This window comes from Euleptes europaea, chromosome 3, assembly GCF_029931775.1.
Source record: "Euleptes europaea isolate rEulEur1 chromosome 3, rEulEur1.hap1, whole genome shotgun sequence".
Taxonomy (NCBI): Eukaryota; Metazoa; Chordata; class Lepidosauria; order Squamata; family Sphaerodactylidae; genus Euleptes; species Euleptes europaea.
In genome coordinates, this window is record NC_079314.1 from 48013056 (window position 1) to 48026940 (window position 13885).

The 13885-nt window shown below is 42.7% G+C and overlaps 1 protein-coding gene across 1 annotated transcript in view; it reads right to left on the reverse strand.

Moving 5' to 3' along the window:
• Positions 1 to 3063: 3063 nt before the first annotated feature.
• LAMB1 (laminin subunit beta 1) overlaps positions 3064 to 13885 on the reverse strand; it is a 74535-nt gene continuing 63713 nt past the window's right edge. Inside the window, exons 25-33 of the mRNA XM_056846479.1 lie at positions 13625 to 13809; positions 12154 to 12389; positions 11153 to 11356; positions 10612 to 10756; positions 8227 to 8434; positions 7862 to 8003; positions 5838 to 6014; positions 3768 to 3927; positions 3064 to 3465 (exon numbers count right to left, since the gene is read on the reverse strand). Of these exons, the coding sequence (XP_056702457.1) occupies positions 3332 to 3465; positions 3768 to 3927; positions 5838 to 6014; positions 7862 to 8003; positions 8227 to 8434; positions 10612 to 10756; positions 11153 to 11356; positions 12154 to 12389; positions 13625 to 13809 (1591 nt within the window). The 3' untranslated portion in view covers positions 3064 to 3331. The remainder of the gene's footprint in view (positions 3466 to 3767; positions 3928 to 5837; positions 6015 to 7861; positions 8004 to 8226; positions 8435 to 10611; positions 10757 to 11152; positions 11357 to 12153; positions 12390 to 13624; positions 13810 to 13885) is intronic.

Consider the following 13885-nt stretch of genomic DNA (forward strand, 5'->3'; position numbering starts at 1 on the left):
GAACCTTGCTTTCTTCCAGCCCACTTCTTTTGGAAGCCAGTAATTCGGTATGAGGGGTGATACCAAGAGACTGTAGAAACACAAGACCTGGAAGGCAGGAGATTCAGAAGAGTGACACAGGCAGGAATGCCGGAGATGTCATTGTGCTTGGTTCTGATTCTTGACTGTTTTATCCCCTCTAGCTAGTAAAGCTTTGGGATGCAAGGTGCCTCTAATTTTTAAAGTGAGCCTCAGCTACCAGCATTTGGGGAGCCACAATACTTAGTAACTGTATAGTTCTTTCTATGTTCAAAGAACAATTGAACCTCTTGAACCTTTTTACACCCAAGTTACAGATGAGGCCTGAGTGTGCAGATTCTCAAAGACTATGCTCTCCAACCTGAGGGTTGTAATCCTCATGATTTGAGAACCCCCTCTAGAGCTGCCATTTACTTTTTGGAAGGAAATGCTGATGTGTCTAATGCAAAGGTGCGACACCACCTGCTTCTCAGTGTGTGCAGCCCGAGAAGAACAGCAGGTCACAGAGGAGAGCTGCTTATTAGTGGAGACTATTTCTTTTTAGTAATGGAAGGAGCAGCAACCACTTGTCCTGTGGAAGTGCTTCCTTCCTTCCTTCCTTTTGGCCTTATGATCCCTGATCTTTGGTAGTTGACCCTCTGTGCACCATGCATGTTTGCAGCATAGAGCCAACCCCTCTTCACTGATGAGATTATGACTGTCTCCTGTTCCTCTGATGAGACTGTATTGTCATGTGCTTGCTGCTTGTTGAACTTGAACCAGCTCATTTAACCAAATATATTATTTGGGTTTTTCACTCATACCAGCCATTTCTAGCATCCCTAAGTCCACAATGTCATCTTCAGAGATCTGGGAGAATAGTTACCCTGGGAAAGGGGAGGATCCCTTCATCACCAATAAACAATCTAAAGGAATGAGCAATTCCCGACCTAGGAGTCATCAAAGAGGGTCCCATGGTAAAGTAATTATATTGAAGAGTTGCTGGAATGATCTCCCCTTAGATCACTGCTCTTTTAAAACTTATCTAAAAAGGGTTCTCCCCACCCCATGCTTGCAAAACCTGAGCTGTTAGTCAAAAACAATGCCTTGCACAGCCTCCGCTCTGCAACTGGTGAGTCTGATAAACATAGGTAAACCTGAACGACTGGAACTTTTTTTGGAGGGGGAGGGGATGAAGTTTTGGGAGTTTTTGCTACACTCTTCCTGGGTCTTGCTTCATCAAAAAACGGTAAGACAACAATGCTGCCGAGCAAGTGCCTTTTCTTTCCCACTGTCACCTAATGAATTATGATTTAGCACTGAGTTACTTTCCCAGACTAGGACTGGGAACCTTCGTTCAACTCCACCCACATGTATCTTGTGCTCAGGGTGGCATAGCAAGTTCTCCACTGTCCATTTTGTTCTCACAACAACCCCATGAGGCAAATCAAACAGCCATGACCCAGTGCCAACTAATAAACATGGTAAGTGGGAAACTGACCCAAAGTCTCTCTATCCTAGCCCAGCACTAACTATTACACTATATTGCCTCATATTGTACTATAGGTAGGTAGGTTATCCTGCCTTCTACTGTTAATAGCAAGAAAGGGTGAGAGTACGTATATGAGTCAGCATGTTTCAACAATTGGGGAAGGATTAGGGAGCCTGAGGTTCAAATTCTAACTTTGGATAAGTCAACCTTTACGCCATCAGATGCAATCACTGGCAATGGGCTTCCCCCCCCCCCAGCAATCAATGAACATAAAGTGTATTTTTAACTTGACACTACACTCATGCTAGGTTACAATGATAATCTGCATTTTTTTAAAAATCCATAAATGTTAATACAGGAGATTAAAAATTGGGTAGCAGAGTCCTAAATAATTTCACCTTTTGGAAAATCAACAAAGTGGAACCCTTTCTAACTGCTTCAGGAAGGCTATTGTCTAAAGTCACTGTGTTTTGTTAAAGTATGTAGCTACCCTTTTTCTTTGCAGGGCTATAAGGGGAAATGTGCCTGTATTTTTGCCCAGATTGCATGGGAAAGGGGAAGCTGTAATAGAGCTGGAGCAGAGTTGGTTAATTCCGACCACAATCCTCAGCAAGCAGCAGCAGAAAAAAAGGAATGCTCATATTCATTCAGTGTGATAGCTGGTTGTGTGAAAGAAAGCATCTCTCCAAGCATGTGTACAATGCTTTTTTCCTCACCAGTGATGAATAACTGTTAAGCTCTTGTCCTGGATCAAATCAAAACAAGAAGGTAGACTCTGTCCTGATTTGCTAGGTTATGCCACAAGAGCTGGTTCAACACCAGGAGACAGAGGGCAAAGCCACAGTGGACCTGAGATACTAAAGGCCTGAATTATAGCAATTCTAGGATTTGCTTCTAGGTGGTTACTAGTTTAGCAGTGCAAGTTATCTGTTTGTCTTGATGTTCACTCTGGAAATAGAACATTTACTGTCGAAGGCTTTCACGGTCAGAGTTCATTGGTTCTTGTAGGTTATCCGGGCTGTGTAACCGTGGTCTTGGAATTTTCTTTCCTGGCATTTCGCCAGCAACTGTGGTAGGCATCTTCAGAGTAGTAACACTGAAGGACAGTGTCTCTCACTAGTGTTACTACTCTGAAGATGCCTGCCACAGTTGCTGGCGAAACGTCAGGAAAGAAAATTCCAAGACCACGGTTACACAGCCCGGATAACCTACAAGAACCAAAGAACATTTACTAGTCGATGTTTAAAGGGAGGGACTAAACCCTGGAGAAAAACATTTTGTAACTGCCAGAAAGATTTGTGGAGGGCCACCCAGCCCTCTTCTAGTCCATTTGCTCAGGCAGAGACAGAACTACTCTTGAAATGCCTACCTCCAGACACTCAATGATTCCATGGAAATGTATATAGCAGTAAGCAAAGGCCTTGCCATGAAAACCCCAAAAGGGGTCGCCATAAGTCAGCTGTGACTTGAAGGCACCTCTCGCACACACAAAGGCCTTTCGACACAGAAAATCAGTGTGTAATGTCTGAGCCCAGAAAATGTAATCCTCTAAATCAAAATTAACTCCCACAATATGAAGCTAAGATTTTATTAGCAAAGTATTTTTTTAAATGGATTAATCAAATTCACCACTAGGGATAATAAAAGTATTATCAGTTAAATGAATCATGCTTTGTTATGAAAGTACTGTTTTATTTTATAAGCAAGAAAGAAGTTCTTTGGTTTTTAAAAAAATATTAAAACTGGTATTCAACCTGATTAGACTATCCATTTAAGATGTGTAAACTTCAAGAGGGAATGAAGGCTTTTCTTTTTCCTAAGATATTCCTTCTTCCCCAATTACTAACATGTACTGTAAACAGCAACTTTTTGGCTAATGGCCTGCAAAAGGCCACGGACTGTTTCTTCCAGCTGTACCAACTGCTTGGCCTTTTCTTCCAGGACTCTTTGGTTCTGTTCATATGTATTTTCCAGCTCTGCAACGAAATGAGACATTAGAGTCAGGTCATTCTAACAGCAAACTATGAGCGTGGGATAGTTTGGGGGTGAAATAAACAGGGAAATTGGAAGCAGGTCTCCTGGTACCAGTTGCCTGGCCGTTCATATAGGGGGAGGCTTCTAACAAAAAATAAGAACAGCTGCTTCTGATCATGTTTGACTGTGATGCTGAGGAAATGGGGATGGGGAAGCACAGCGCAGAGCTGTAATTAAGAACACATGACTGGTGTCTGTTTCTAGAACATTTAAACGTCTCCTTTCCTTTCTTTTTTCTTTTTACCTCTGAGCAGCTGAAGTTTGCTGTTTGCTTGATCTAGTAGCGTTTTAGCTTCATTCTGCAGTGCTTCTGCCTTCTTCCGGGCATCTGCAGATTCCCCTGTTTTTTTGGCAATTAAGATTTCCACTGTTTTATACTTGTCATTGACATCGCTGTCCAAGACCTGCAGTATGAGTTTCAGACACAAGAGGGCAGTATCAGTCAGATAATGCAACAGGCATAAATGCATTCTTCATTGCTGTGATACCCTGACCTTTTAATTATTGCCACACTGTAATAATGACCTACAGAATGGAGAGGGGCCCAACACTATGAGCAGGCTCTGTGGAATGGGATTTCATATTCTCAGTGTGGTTCAGAGCACCTTTTCCCTTTCCCTTGTTATCTTTTCTCCTGTGAGAAGGAAAATATACTAGCTATGGTATGCTATTCCTATTCTTTCAAACAAGTCAGTGAGGATGCTGAGACACTCATGACTGCCATATGTTTGTTTTGTTGTTAGTGGCAATGGTTGACCTTTTAGCTAGAAAATGCCACAGCCGTTTTTAATCTGTTTGTTTTATAAGTGTGTTCCCAACAGGAAGCTATAATTACTTTAAAGCCAAAGAAAAACAGTATAAACTTGAAGTTTTTTGGGGGTATGATTTAACTCTTAAAAGCACAGATTTCTACTGGGAGTCAGCTTCCTCTGAGGAGACAGACAAGTACATGTTTTCATAAGGATTTCTCTTGTACCATTCGTACCCACTGCTAGAAAGTCTGGGACCAGCAAAAGTTGTTCCTGTAAAACAAGCAAAGAACTGTATAGGCAGCTAGAGGAAGTTTATAAATTGTGTGGTGGAAAGTGCTGTCAAGTCACAGCTGTCTTATGGTGACGCGTAGGCTTTTCAAGGCAAGAGACGCTTGGAGGTGGTTTGCCATGGCCTGCCTCTGCATGGGCTGAGAGAGTTCTGTGAGAACTCTGACTGGCCCAAGGTCACCCAGCAGGCTTCATGTGGAGGAGTGGGGAATCGAACCCGGTTCTCCAGATTAGAGTCCGTTGCTCTTAACCACTACACCTCGCTGGCTCTCAGTTTATAAATTAGAGATTGCATTTGTGTATATCTAGTCCAAATAGATATCCAAAAAAATATCTTATTGATATCTTCTGGATATACTCAGGTCTCTGGATGGTATCTGACATTTTCTGGGATACCAGGAAATTGATCTTAAAAAATCCCAGATATATTCAGGAGTAACTGGGAATATCAGGAGCCAATGTTTTAAGGCTCCCAAAATGTTTTCCCCCCTTACATTTTGCCATGTGTTTTTGTCAGTGTCCTCTTTCAGGGCTTGGTTTTAGCTTGCCAGGTCAATTTGGCTTAGATTCTGTGTTTTGAAATTAGTTATATGGGTCTTGCAACGTTTTCTTTGTATGAGTTGGTTTGTGTTGGTTTTGTGGTGGATTCTCTGTTTCTACATTGCCTTGGGACTCCCAGGTTGTACTGGGTTGGATTCTCTGACTTTACAATTGTTCAGCTTGCAACGGCTCATTTTTGCTTTGGCTTGGAGAGCTCTCTGGTTTGACATTGGCTTGGAGGTGTCAGATGCTTCTCATTCCCTGAAAGATTGCCAATGGGTGTTGGAACCAAAGTAACAAATTTCGACCAGGGATCCAATTTTTTTAGAACCTGCTCAAGGTAGCTTACAAAGTAAAACATAACACACACAAAAAAAGCATAAATGGTGTTAACAATCCATAAACTATTTTAAAAATCCAGCATTAAAAACTCACAAAAAGCATAAAAACAGTACAGAACACTGAATGGCTTCAAATGAGTCTCATAAAACAGTTCTTCGGCTAGAAGGAAATTGTAAAACCGCTGTTAAAAGGCCAATCCCTTAGTGGAAGCATCTAATAGCCTCTGTGATGAGCCGGTCATTTCAATATCGTCCCTGATCATTTGGCCAAAACTGATCTTGTTGAGCTTTGCAAGTGAATGGTCAAGCCTTGCAGGATAACTTGGTAATTAAGCAAATTTCTTAATTTCAAGATTTAAAAACCCTCTCAAACCTCACAGAGGACGGTCTTACTTTTTTAACATCTCCGGCTGTTCGATTGACAGCAGCAACAGTTTCTTCAACTGCCCTAATGTCCTCTGAGTTTGTAGCAGCTTTTTGTCTAAGCTGTTCCACATTCTTCTCTAGTTCGGCAATGCGCAAAGTAGCATTGGTAAGGGTTTCTTCTGATGCCGTGGTTTCAGATTCAATCTAACAGACAGTAAAATGAGAACAAAACAGTATTTTTCAAAACTTCACTGCACTGAGAATAGGCTTATTTATTTCACCATTTCATTGTGTTTCCCAGTGTTCCACAGAGCACCATGAAATGTTTACTGGGACACCTGCCAAGCACAGCTTTCTCCATAGTCCACCTTAGTTTAAAAGGAGGGAAGAGAAGTCTCAGTATAACAAGGGATCAAAAAATGAGAGCACTAAGTCTGCCATGAAAGATGCTTGAATGACAGCCTAGGGCATTTGGTCATCTATATATCTGTTTCTCAAGTATGGCCCCCATCTGACTATATCTAAATCCGCAGATGAAGGCCACACTGACATAAAACAGATTTCCCTGCAAACTCAGGTTTGCAGAAAAATCTGAAATCTTCAAAAAAAATCAGGGGGTTTAAATACCCCCCTCCATCTTTTACTGACAGAAATCAAGCCTAGAATGCTGTGGATGCCTAGCAACTGCCACTGAAGACTTTAATTTTTTTAAAGCTACATGTTCCTTTTATCATGTTTTTCTGCAAACCTGGGGTGTTTTTCAGGTTTGTAAAAAAAACCCTTTCTTCTCTGTTCACAGATCTAATCACCAGATTTAATTATCCTCAGATTTGGTCAAATTTGCTATGCCTTCCCTTTGCTTGCTTCCCTCTCCCCTTCTGTAACAATCTCTTCCTTCTGTCAACCTCTTCCTCTCCTCCTCTGTCAACCTACCCCCCTCTATTTCACCCCTCCCCTTCTCTGACAATCCTCCTCTTCCCCCCTCCCCTTCTTGCCAACTCTCTCTTCCCCCCTTGTCTTACTGGCCACGGCAACTGCAGTGTCTGGAAGATGCTCCAGGCCAGGAGTGGCTCCCCTGTCACAGAGCCAGGCATGCCTCCAGGCCCGGCTGCAGTGGTGGCAGTGTCTGGGAATTGCTGCCGGCCTGGAGCAGCTGCCAGCATCCACTGGGCCCAGAGTGGCTCCTGGTGTCTGCCACCGCCAGCTCCAAAGAAGAAAGGTAAGTGTGTTGTCTTTATTTGGGATAGTAAGAAAAATGACAAGAGATCAAGCAACAGAGTTGTTGCGCCATATGTGATCAAATATGGCCTACAGTCCAGGTGGCAGCAAAGGAGCTCCTCTATGACCCATCAAGCTCTCTTGCCCTCAATTCATTTGTGCAGAGCTCTTTCAGGCCATGAAGGAGTTTTGGTTCCTGGTTGACTTGCAAAGGCATCAACAATCAAGTAATCTGATTTTTCCACTTTCCATAAACTTCCTCCACAAGGCCATAGCAAATTGAAATTGCCAGCCAAATATTTTCATAGTAGTTAATTACAAAGCAAATCATGTGATTATTTCTGAGAGAGGTGAAGAAGAAAGGGGGCTTATGATTTTTATTTAGACCCCATCTTTCCTTTTGGCCCAAGGTGGCTTCTTCCAGTGCTGGTAAATGTATTGTGACCTTTGTCACAACACCTGTGGCTCAAGTGGTAGAACATGTACTTGGCATGCAGAAGGTCCCAGGTTCAATTCCTGGCATCTCTACTTAGAAGCACCAGGCAGTAGGTGATGTGAAAGATTTCTGCCGGAGACCCTGGGGAACTGGTGCCAGTCTGAGCTGACAAGACTGACCTCGATGTACATATGAAGGCAGTCACTTGCATTTAGTACAGTTTGCAGAGTCTTGGGGTGGTTTTACACATGATGTGGAAGAAGGGGCAGACTGCACTTCACTTTAGAGTCTTATGTGAAAGTCGAGCTGCCTACACAGTACTTTCACTGGGAGCCTATATAGCCATAGCAGCCTTTAGCAATTGTTTCAAAAACAGGATTCGACAGTGAACACTCACAGAGGTAAGAAGATCTTGTGTTCCTTGGATATCTTCCTCTGCTAGTTTGATGGCCTTTTCAGCTGCATTTTGGGCTTTTTCAGCTTCTTCCAGAGCCTCTTTCACCATGTCTGCAGTGACTTTAACATCTGTTGCACTTTTACTGGGTGATGGAAATTAAAACAAAAGTAACTATGTTAACATTCAAAACAAGGGTTTTTTCCCATTTCAGTGAACCCGCAATGGGCTAAGCTTGTTGTTTATGTCCAAGCCCTTCGTAGGATAAAGCATTTAGTTGAATATGACAAAGATGTGAGACAGCTGTTTCTTTCCAAATCCAACTGATGCAAGATAGGCTTGCTATAAATCAGGATGTAATAAGCTACCTTGCTTGGTTAGCTTCATGCAACAGCATCTTCGCCCTTGCAATATCTCCAGCGCTCTGCTGTAAGACAATCTCAACATCAGAAAGGCTTTCCACCCGTTCCCGAATACTGTCTGCCAGGGCCTGTAGCTGATCGGGTGTGCTGGGCATCTCCATGTTGAGTACTTCGTTAGCAACTGCTTCAATGCTGTCCAGATCAGCACTGTCTTCTGTTCAAATGTCAAACAAGCAAAAAGAAAACAGTATGACATCAGAAGATTGGCTGCTCCTCTGCTGTTATTTTATTCCATCCAGGAGTTGGTAAATGGCACTGGAACTCAATAACTAGGAAGCTAGTTTTTTTTAATGGAAATTTTCACTTCCCAGGCCCGAAGAACTTTAGCTTTGTTTAACTGGAAGATGTGCTGCTAGACTTTCTGCAGAAGAAAAATTAACTGTGTCACAAAAGGTAGAGAAAGCACAACAGGGTGCCACATCAAAAATGTTAGTGGGAGAGGGACTGTGGGTTAGTGGTAGAGCATCTGCTTGACAAGCAGAAAGTTCCAGGATCAATCCCCACCATCTCCAGTTAAAAGGGTCAGGTAGCAGGTGATATAAAAGCCCTCTACTGGAGATCCTGGAGAGCCACTGCCAGTCAGCGTAGACAATACTGATCTTGACAGATCAACGGTCTAACTCAGTATAAGGTAGCTGTTGTATTCAATGTAACGTGAGAATCTGGCCCCAAGAATGCAGTGAATTCTGACCACAACTACCTACCAAAGATAGTGAGCTGGCTACCCTTTACCCTAGGATGCAAGTAAGATGTGTGCCTAATTACCCACATTCTTCCACCTTGCATTCAGCCTACTTCAAAACTGGGCTAAGCATCAGAGCATGAAATCAGATCATAAACACTAAAAAAAATGGAGCAAATAAAGGTATTTTCTGCACACACCTGCTCTTTTACTCACTTCACTGTGCAAAGAAGCCAGAGAGTAAAACACAGCCTGTTTCAGCATCACATTCCCCAGTGCATCTAAAACTGGGGAGGGGGGAAAGTGCCTTCCATACTACATGGCAACTTTTTCTCACTGTGTGTTTTATAAACTGGTTTTCCATTACATGCTCTGAGCCAGCCATCTTGGATGCTTTTGCTTAAGACACAGCAGTCTTTTTCTTCCCTGTTCAAAAGAAAAGATCGACACCTCCTTGCCATTGCTGCTTCTAGTTCAGCTTCACTTCTTTGCCATTTGATACAAATATACACACACAATTTCTTCTCTGGAGAAACCCAGATACTTTGGAGTCAGGCGATACTGGTAACTTTTCAGCAAAGAAGTACCACCACTAAATTCACTTCAGTATTTCCAGATTACAGGTCCCAAGAAAGAAATACTTTGAGAGACTGTGACTTTACTATTCAGCTGGAAGAGCTTTCCTGTCTGCAGAGAATAATATTCACCAGAATTTAAGTCACCCTGAGGAAACTGCCCTGTTGTTATAGAAGAGTAGAGCAGACACACCAACAAGCTATTCAGAACCTAGAGAAAGGGAAAGCATGCAAAGAGACCCAGAAAGGAGGTGTAGATACCGTGGGAATCAGCAGTCAGAAGCCACCGTCAGCTAGAAGATGATGAGAATTGATGGTTGAACATTTAAGATGCTCTTCCCACCATCTTTGCCAGCAACCTACAACCCCAATTCTCCAATATTCTACTGGGATCTAACTGATGCTTGGTATCAAGTGAAAACTTGTGTCAAAAAGCCTGAGCTGCCCATCTTTCTGCTGTCTTCAGAATAGCAATCTAGATATTTTAATAGGGATCCTTTAAATAAAATGCACAGAAGGAATAAATTAAGCCAATGGACTATGGCAGTGGTGACTAAAATGCAAGGAACTTCAAGTGAGGAAAATGCAAGGAACTTCAACCTCTCCCTCCAGTCCTTCCTGCCATGCACATGAATTCCCATGTACACTTATGAATTTTAAGTACAAGCTGCTTTGGCAGCCAGTCTGTCTGAAAAGTGGGGCACTCATAAACACAGGAAAATGACCTAGGAAAAGAGCAAGCAGGAGCAGCAGGCCTTGGGGCCTACTGGCAGCTAGGGAAGGTGGGTTGGAATGGGAGTGGTGCAGAAGGATGAAGGCGAGAAGATAAGGCCAAAGGTGAGAAGGCCAGAGGAGGAGTTTGCAGTCTGGGAGAGAACATGGGCAGGGCGCATAGTGGCTAGGAGATGCTGGAGTGAAGAAAGCTGAAGTTCACCTATTGATTTGAAATAATCAGTCAAATCTTGGACTGCAGGCTTCTGATAAAAAATCAGATGCCTTGAACTGATGGCCCGAGGAGGATTTATTCAGAACAGAGACGTATCAGGGCCCCGACCCTATCAACACAGTCCTTACTCATCAGAAATTCCCGGATCTGCTTAATAAGGTTCCTTAGGTCCCTGTTGCTTCGATCCACTTGCTCCTTAGTTGCATTGGTTTGTAGCAGAACTTCTTGCGCGTTACGTTTTGCTTCATCAGCCCTCGCTTTTGCTTCGGACACCTAAGTGGATTGAGTAAAATGGACCTGTTTACAATTTCTAACAAAACACTAAAAAAAATCCCTCAGAAATCCCCCAGAAATACTGATTGAGAAATTTGTTGACACTGAAATTGTGTGGAAGATGATGTTCTTATAAAATCCAGTAAATGCTCTTAAAACGATTGAGGTACCCAAAACATCAGCAAATCTCTTGAACAGCCCAAGCTACTGTAAATAGTTTACAGATGTGAGAATCTCTACTCAATCCAGATCCATTTATGAGGGTGCTTAGCTGAATGTGGTGTAAATGTAATGAACAGTTTTGTCCATCACTATCTAGACTTGCACAAACGCTTTAATATAGCTTGTTTCCGTTTGAATAATTAGAATTTGAGCTACATTTTTTTTTTCAGTTACCATTATGGAGAGCAGTTCAACGTCTTCTAGAGCAACAAGTATGTCTCTGTCAAAATCCATGGCTTTCTGCCAGGCGTTGTGGGCCATGGTAACCAATCCATCACAGCCAGGTCCCCCACATTTCTTCTTTCCGTCCTCGGTTCGACAGCTCAGGCCGCCACACTCTGAATCAGCACAGGAAGCCCCGGGGGGAGTTCCGCATGTCTGTAACCGGCAGGATTAGACAGAAGAAAGAGTCAGAGGTTATCAGGATCAAAAGCATTACCATCAGCACAAAGCAGCATGGAAATACAGCTGCAATTACATTCTGGAGGGGGCTCTGAAAATATTTTAAGTTTCCTCCAAGCACTGCTTTGAGCCAATACTTAACAACATTCATTCATAATTTATGTAACTGTTTTTTTATGTGGCACTGCTGGTATTGTATTTATTTCTGAACTGGTGTTTGACCATAATAAATTAATCATTAATTCATTAAAACATTTCCTCCCATGGAAGTGTGGAATTTCTTTCCCTAGGATACAACAAACTGGGGTGAGGAGAGGGAGAAATCTTTGCAACACACAGTTCTACCCCCAGTTTTGTTCATACTAAACAGGAACCTTGTGGCATCAAAGAGACTAACAACATTTTATTCCAGCCTTTGTGGTCTAAACTCCTGGGACTTAATGTTGAAAAGTTTGTTACATCTTTAAGTTTCCAAAAGACTCCTAGTTTTGCTGCAACAGACTAACACGACCTCCCCCTCTGCATTTTACTCATTGGTCACATAGCTGTTGACCTAGGTTTTCCAAGCCAAGTGGAACTTCTAATTAAGGTTCTCTATAAGCATGTTACATCTTTACTGTGTCCTTTCTGTTTCTGTAATCCACTGAAATCTCCCCAGCACTACTGAGCCAATGCCAAGCCATTTGCAGGCAGCATCTCCCATTTCACTACCGTCTTTCTGCCATGACTTGTCATCTCCTTTTCCTTTGCTGAAGCCCTTGCCCAGCTTTTACCTTTTCAGCCACTTCAGCCAGATCCAAACTTTGCAGCTTTCCTGCAAGTTCATCCAAGAGTCGAGACTGTTCCTCTTCCTTCGCCTCAAAATCTGTTTCATTGATCAGGCTTTCCACTTCCAGGCGCAGTTCAGCTGACTGCTCTATTAAGCTGCCAGGGAGAAGAGTGGAGGCATTCACTCTCTCTTCTGCAACCAGAGACATTTTGAAATATTTGGTGATGCTGTCTAAGGCACCTGCAAAAATCAAACAGTACAATCATCAAGGCTGTTTAGTTTTGTAATGCACAATGTAAAACCATGTACATGAAGAGAGTGTCCAGCTGAGGACAAAGGCTGGCCTTTCACAAAGCTGCTCAACAAAAATGGTTATCGCTGTATTCTTGACTACAGTAGATCTATGGGTTAGGGTTGTTTCACAAGCTGCAGGCCACATGTTCTTACCCCACCGCTGATATCACATGGTACCCTTTTCCCCATTGAGCCAAAACTCAGCAGAGCACATTTTGAAAACACAAGGCCCCAGATCCACCCTCTGGCATCTCCATTTTAGAAGAATATCAGGTAGCAGGGCTGGGAAGGGTCCTCAGCCATTTTGCATTAGAAGGACTAACCATCTGATTCAGTGTCAGAGACCTCGGTATGTTCAAAATGAATGGTTTCAGTGAACCCAGTTGTGGCCTGATTTGCTGCCAATTGCCCCAATCCAGTTAGGGCCTCTGCTTGCATGGTAGGAAGCTTCTACATGTGCATCCATAGATGGGGCAAGGAAATCCATGTACAAACAGCTACCGTACAGGCAGCTTCTTTCCCTCCCTGATCCAGAGGCCAGAGTTATGCGTGTGATGTCCTGTTAAAAAACAGCCATTGTGCCCATCATCCTGCTGAGGAGAAAACTTGATTTATTAACCATACTGCTTTCTTTCCAGCATCAAATGGTTTCTAAGAACAAATTCTGGGTTGGAGGGGGGAACTGGGAATGACAAACCTACACTACAACCTTAATTTGTTTAGTGAGAATGAGAATAGGAAGAGCCATGGCTCGGCAGCAGAGCATCTGCTTGAAATGCAGAAGGTCCCAGGTTCCATCCCTTGCATCTCCAGTTAAAAGGACCAGGGTGGTACATGATGTGAAAGACCTCTGCCTGAGATGCTGGAGAGCAGCTGCCAGTCTGAGTAGATAATACTGACTTTGATGGTCTGATGGTCTGATTCAATATAGGGCAGCTCCAAGTGTTCAAATAAGGGTCACCAATGTTGTTTAGCTTTTTGTTTTTAAATTAAAGAGGGCTCCCACAACTAGTATTGTCCCATTGGTTTAACTAAAAAAACTAAGTACAGCCATCAGTCTATTGCACTGAAATCAATGGGAATGAAACATGCTCACCGTTGATTAGCTTATGCCCTCAACTCTTCCACCCCCTTATTAAAAAGACACTTGAAAGAGCAATAACACGTATGACAAAACTGACCCTGAATATCAGAGTTTTTCATTAACTCCAGTTGCTCTGCAATTGTCTTCACAACGTTGTCTAGGTTCTTTGCCTCTGGCTCTAAGTCATCCAACTGAATGTCCACGCTTTTGCTTTCTGATGCCACCTTGGATAGTTTTTCTTCTATTTCTTCTATCTTTTCTGTAACATCTGCTGTTAGTTTCCTGCGAACCAAAGACATTTACTGTTATAGAACAAAAAGTATCAACCTTGAATGTTTTAAAAGTATACCCTAAATGA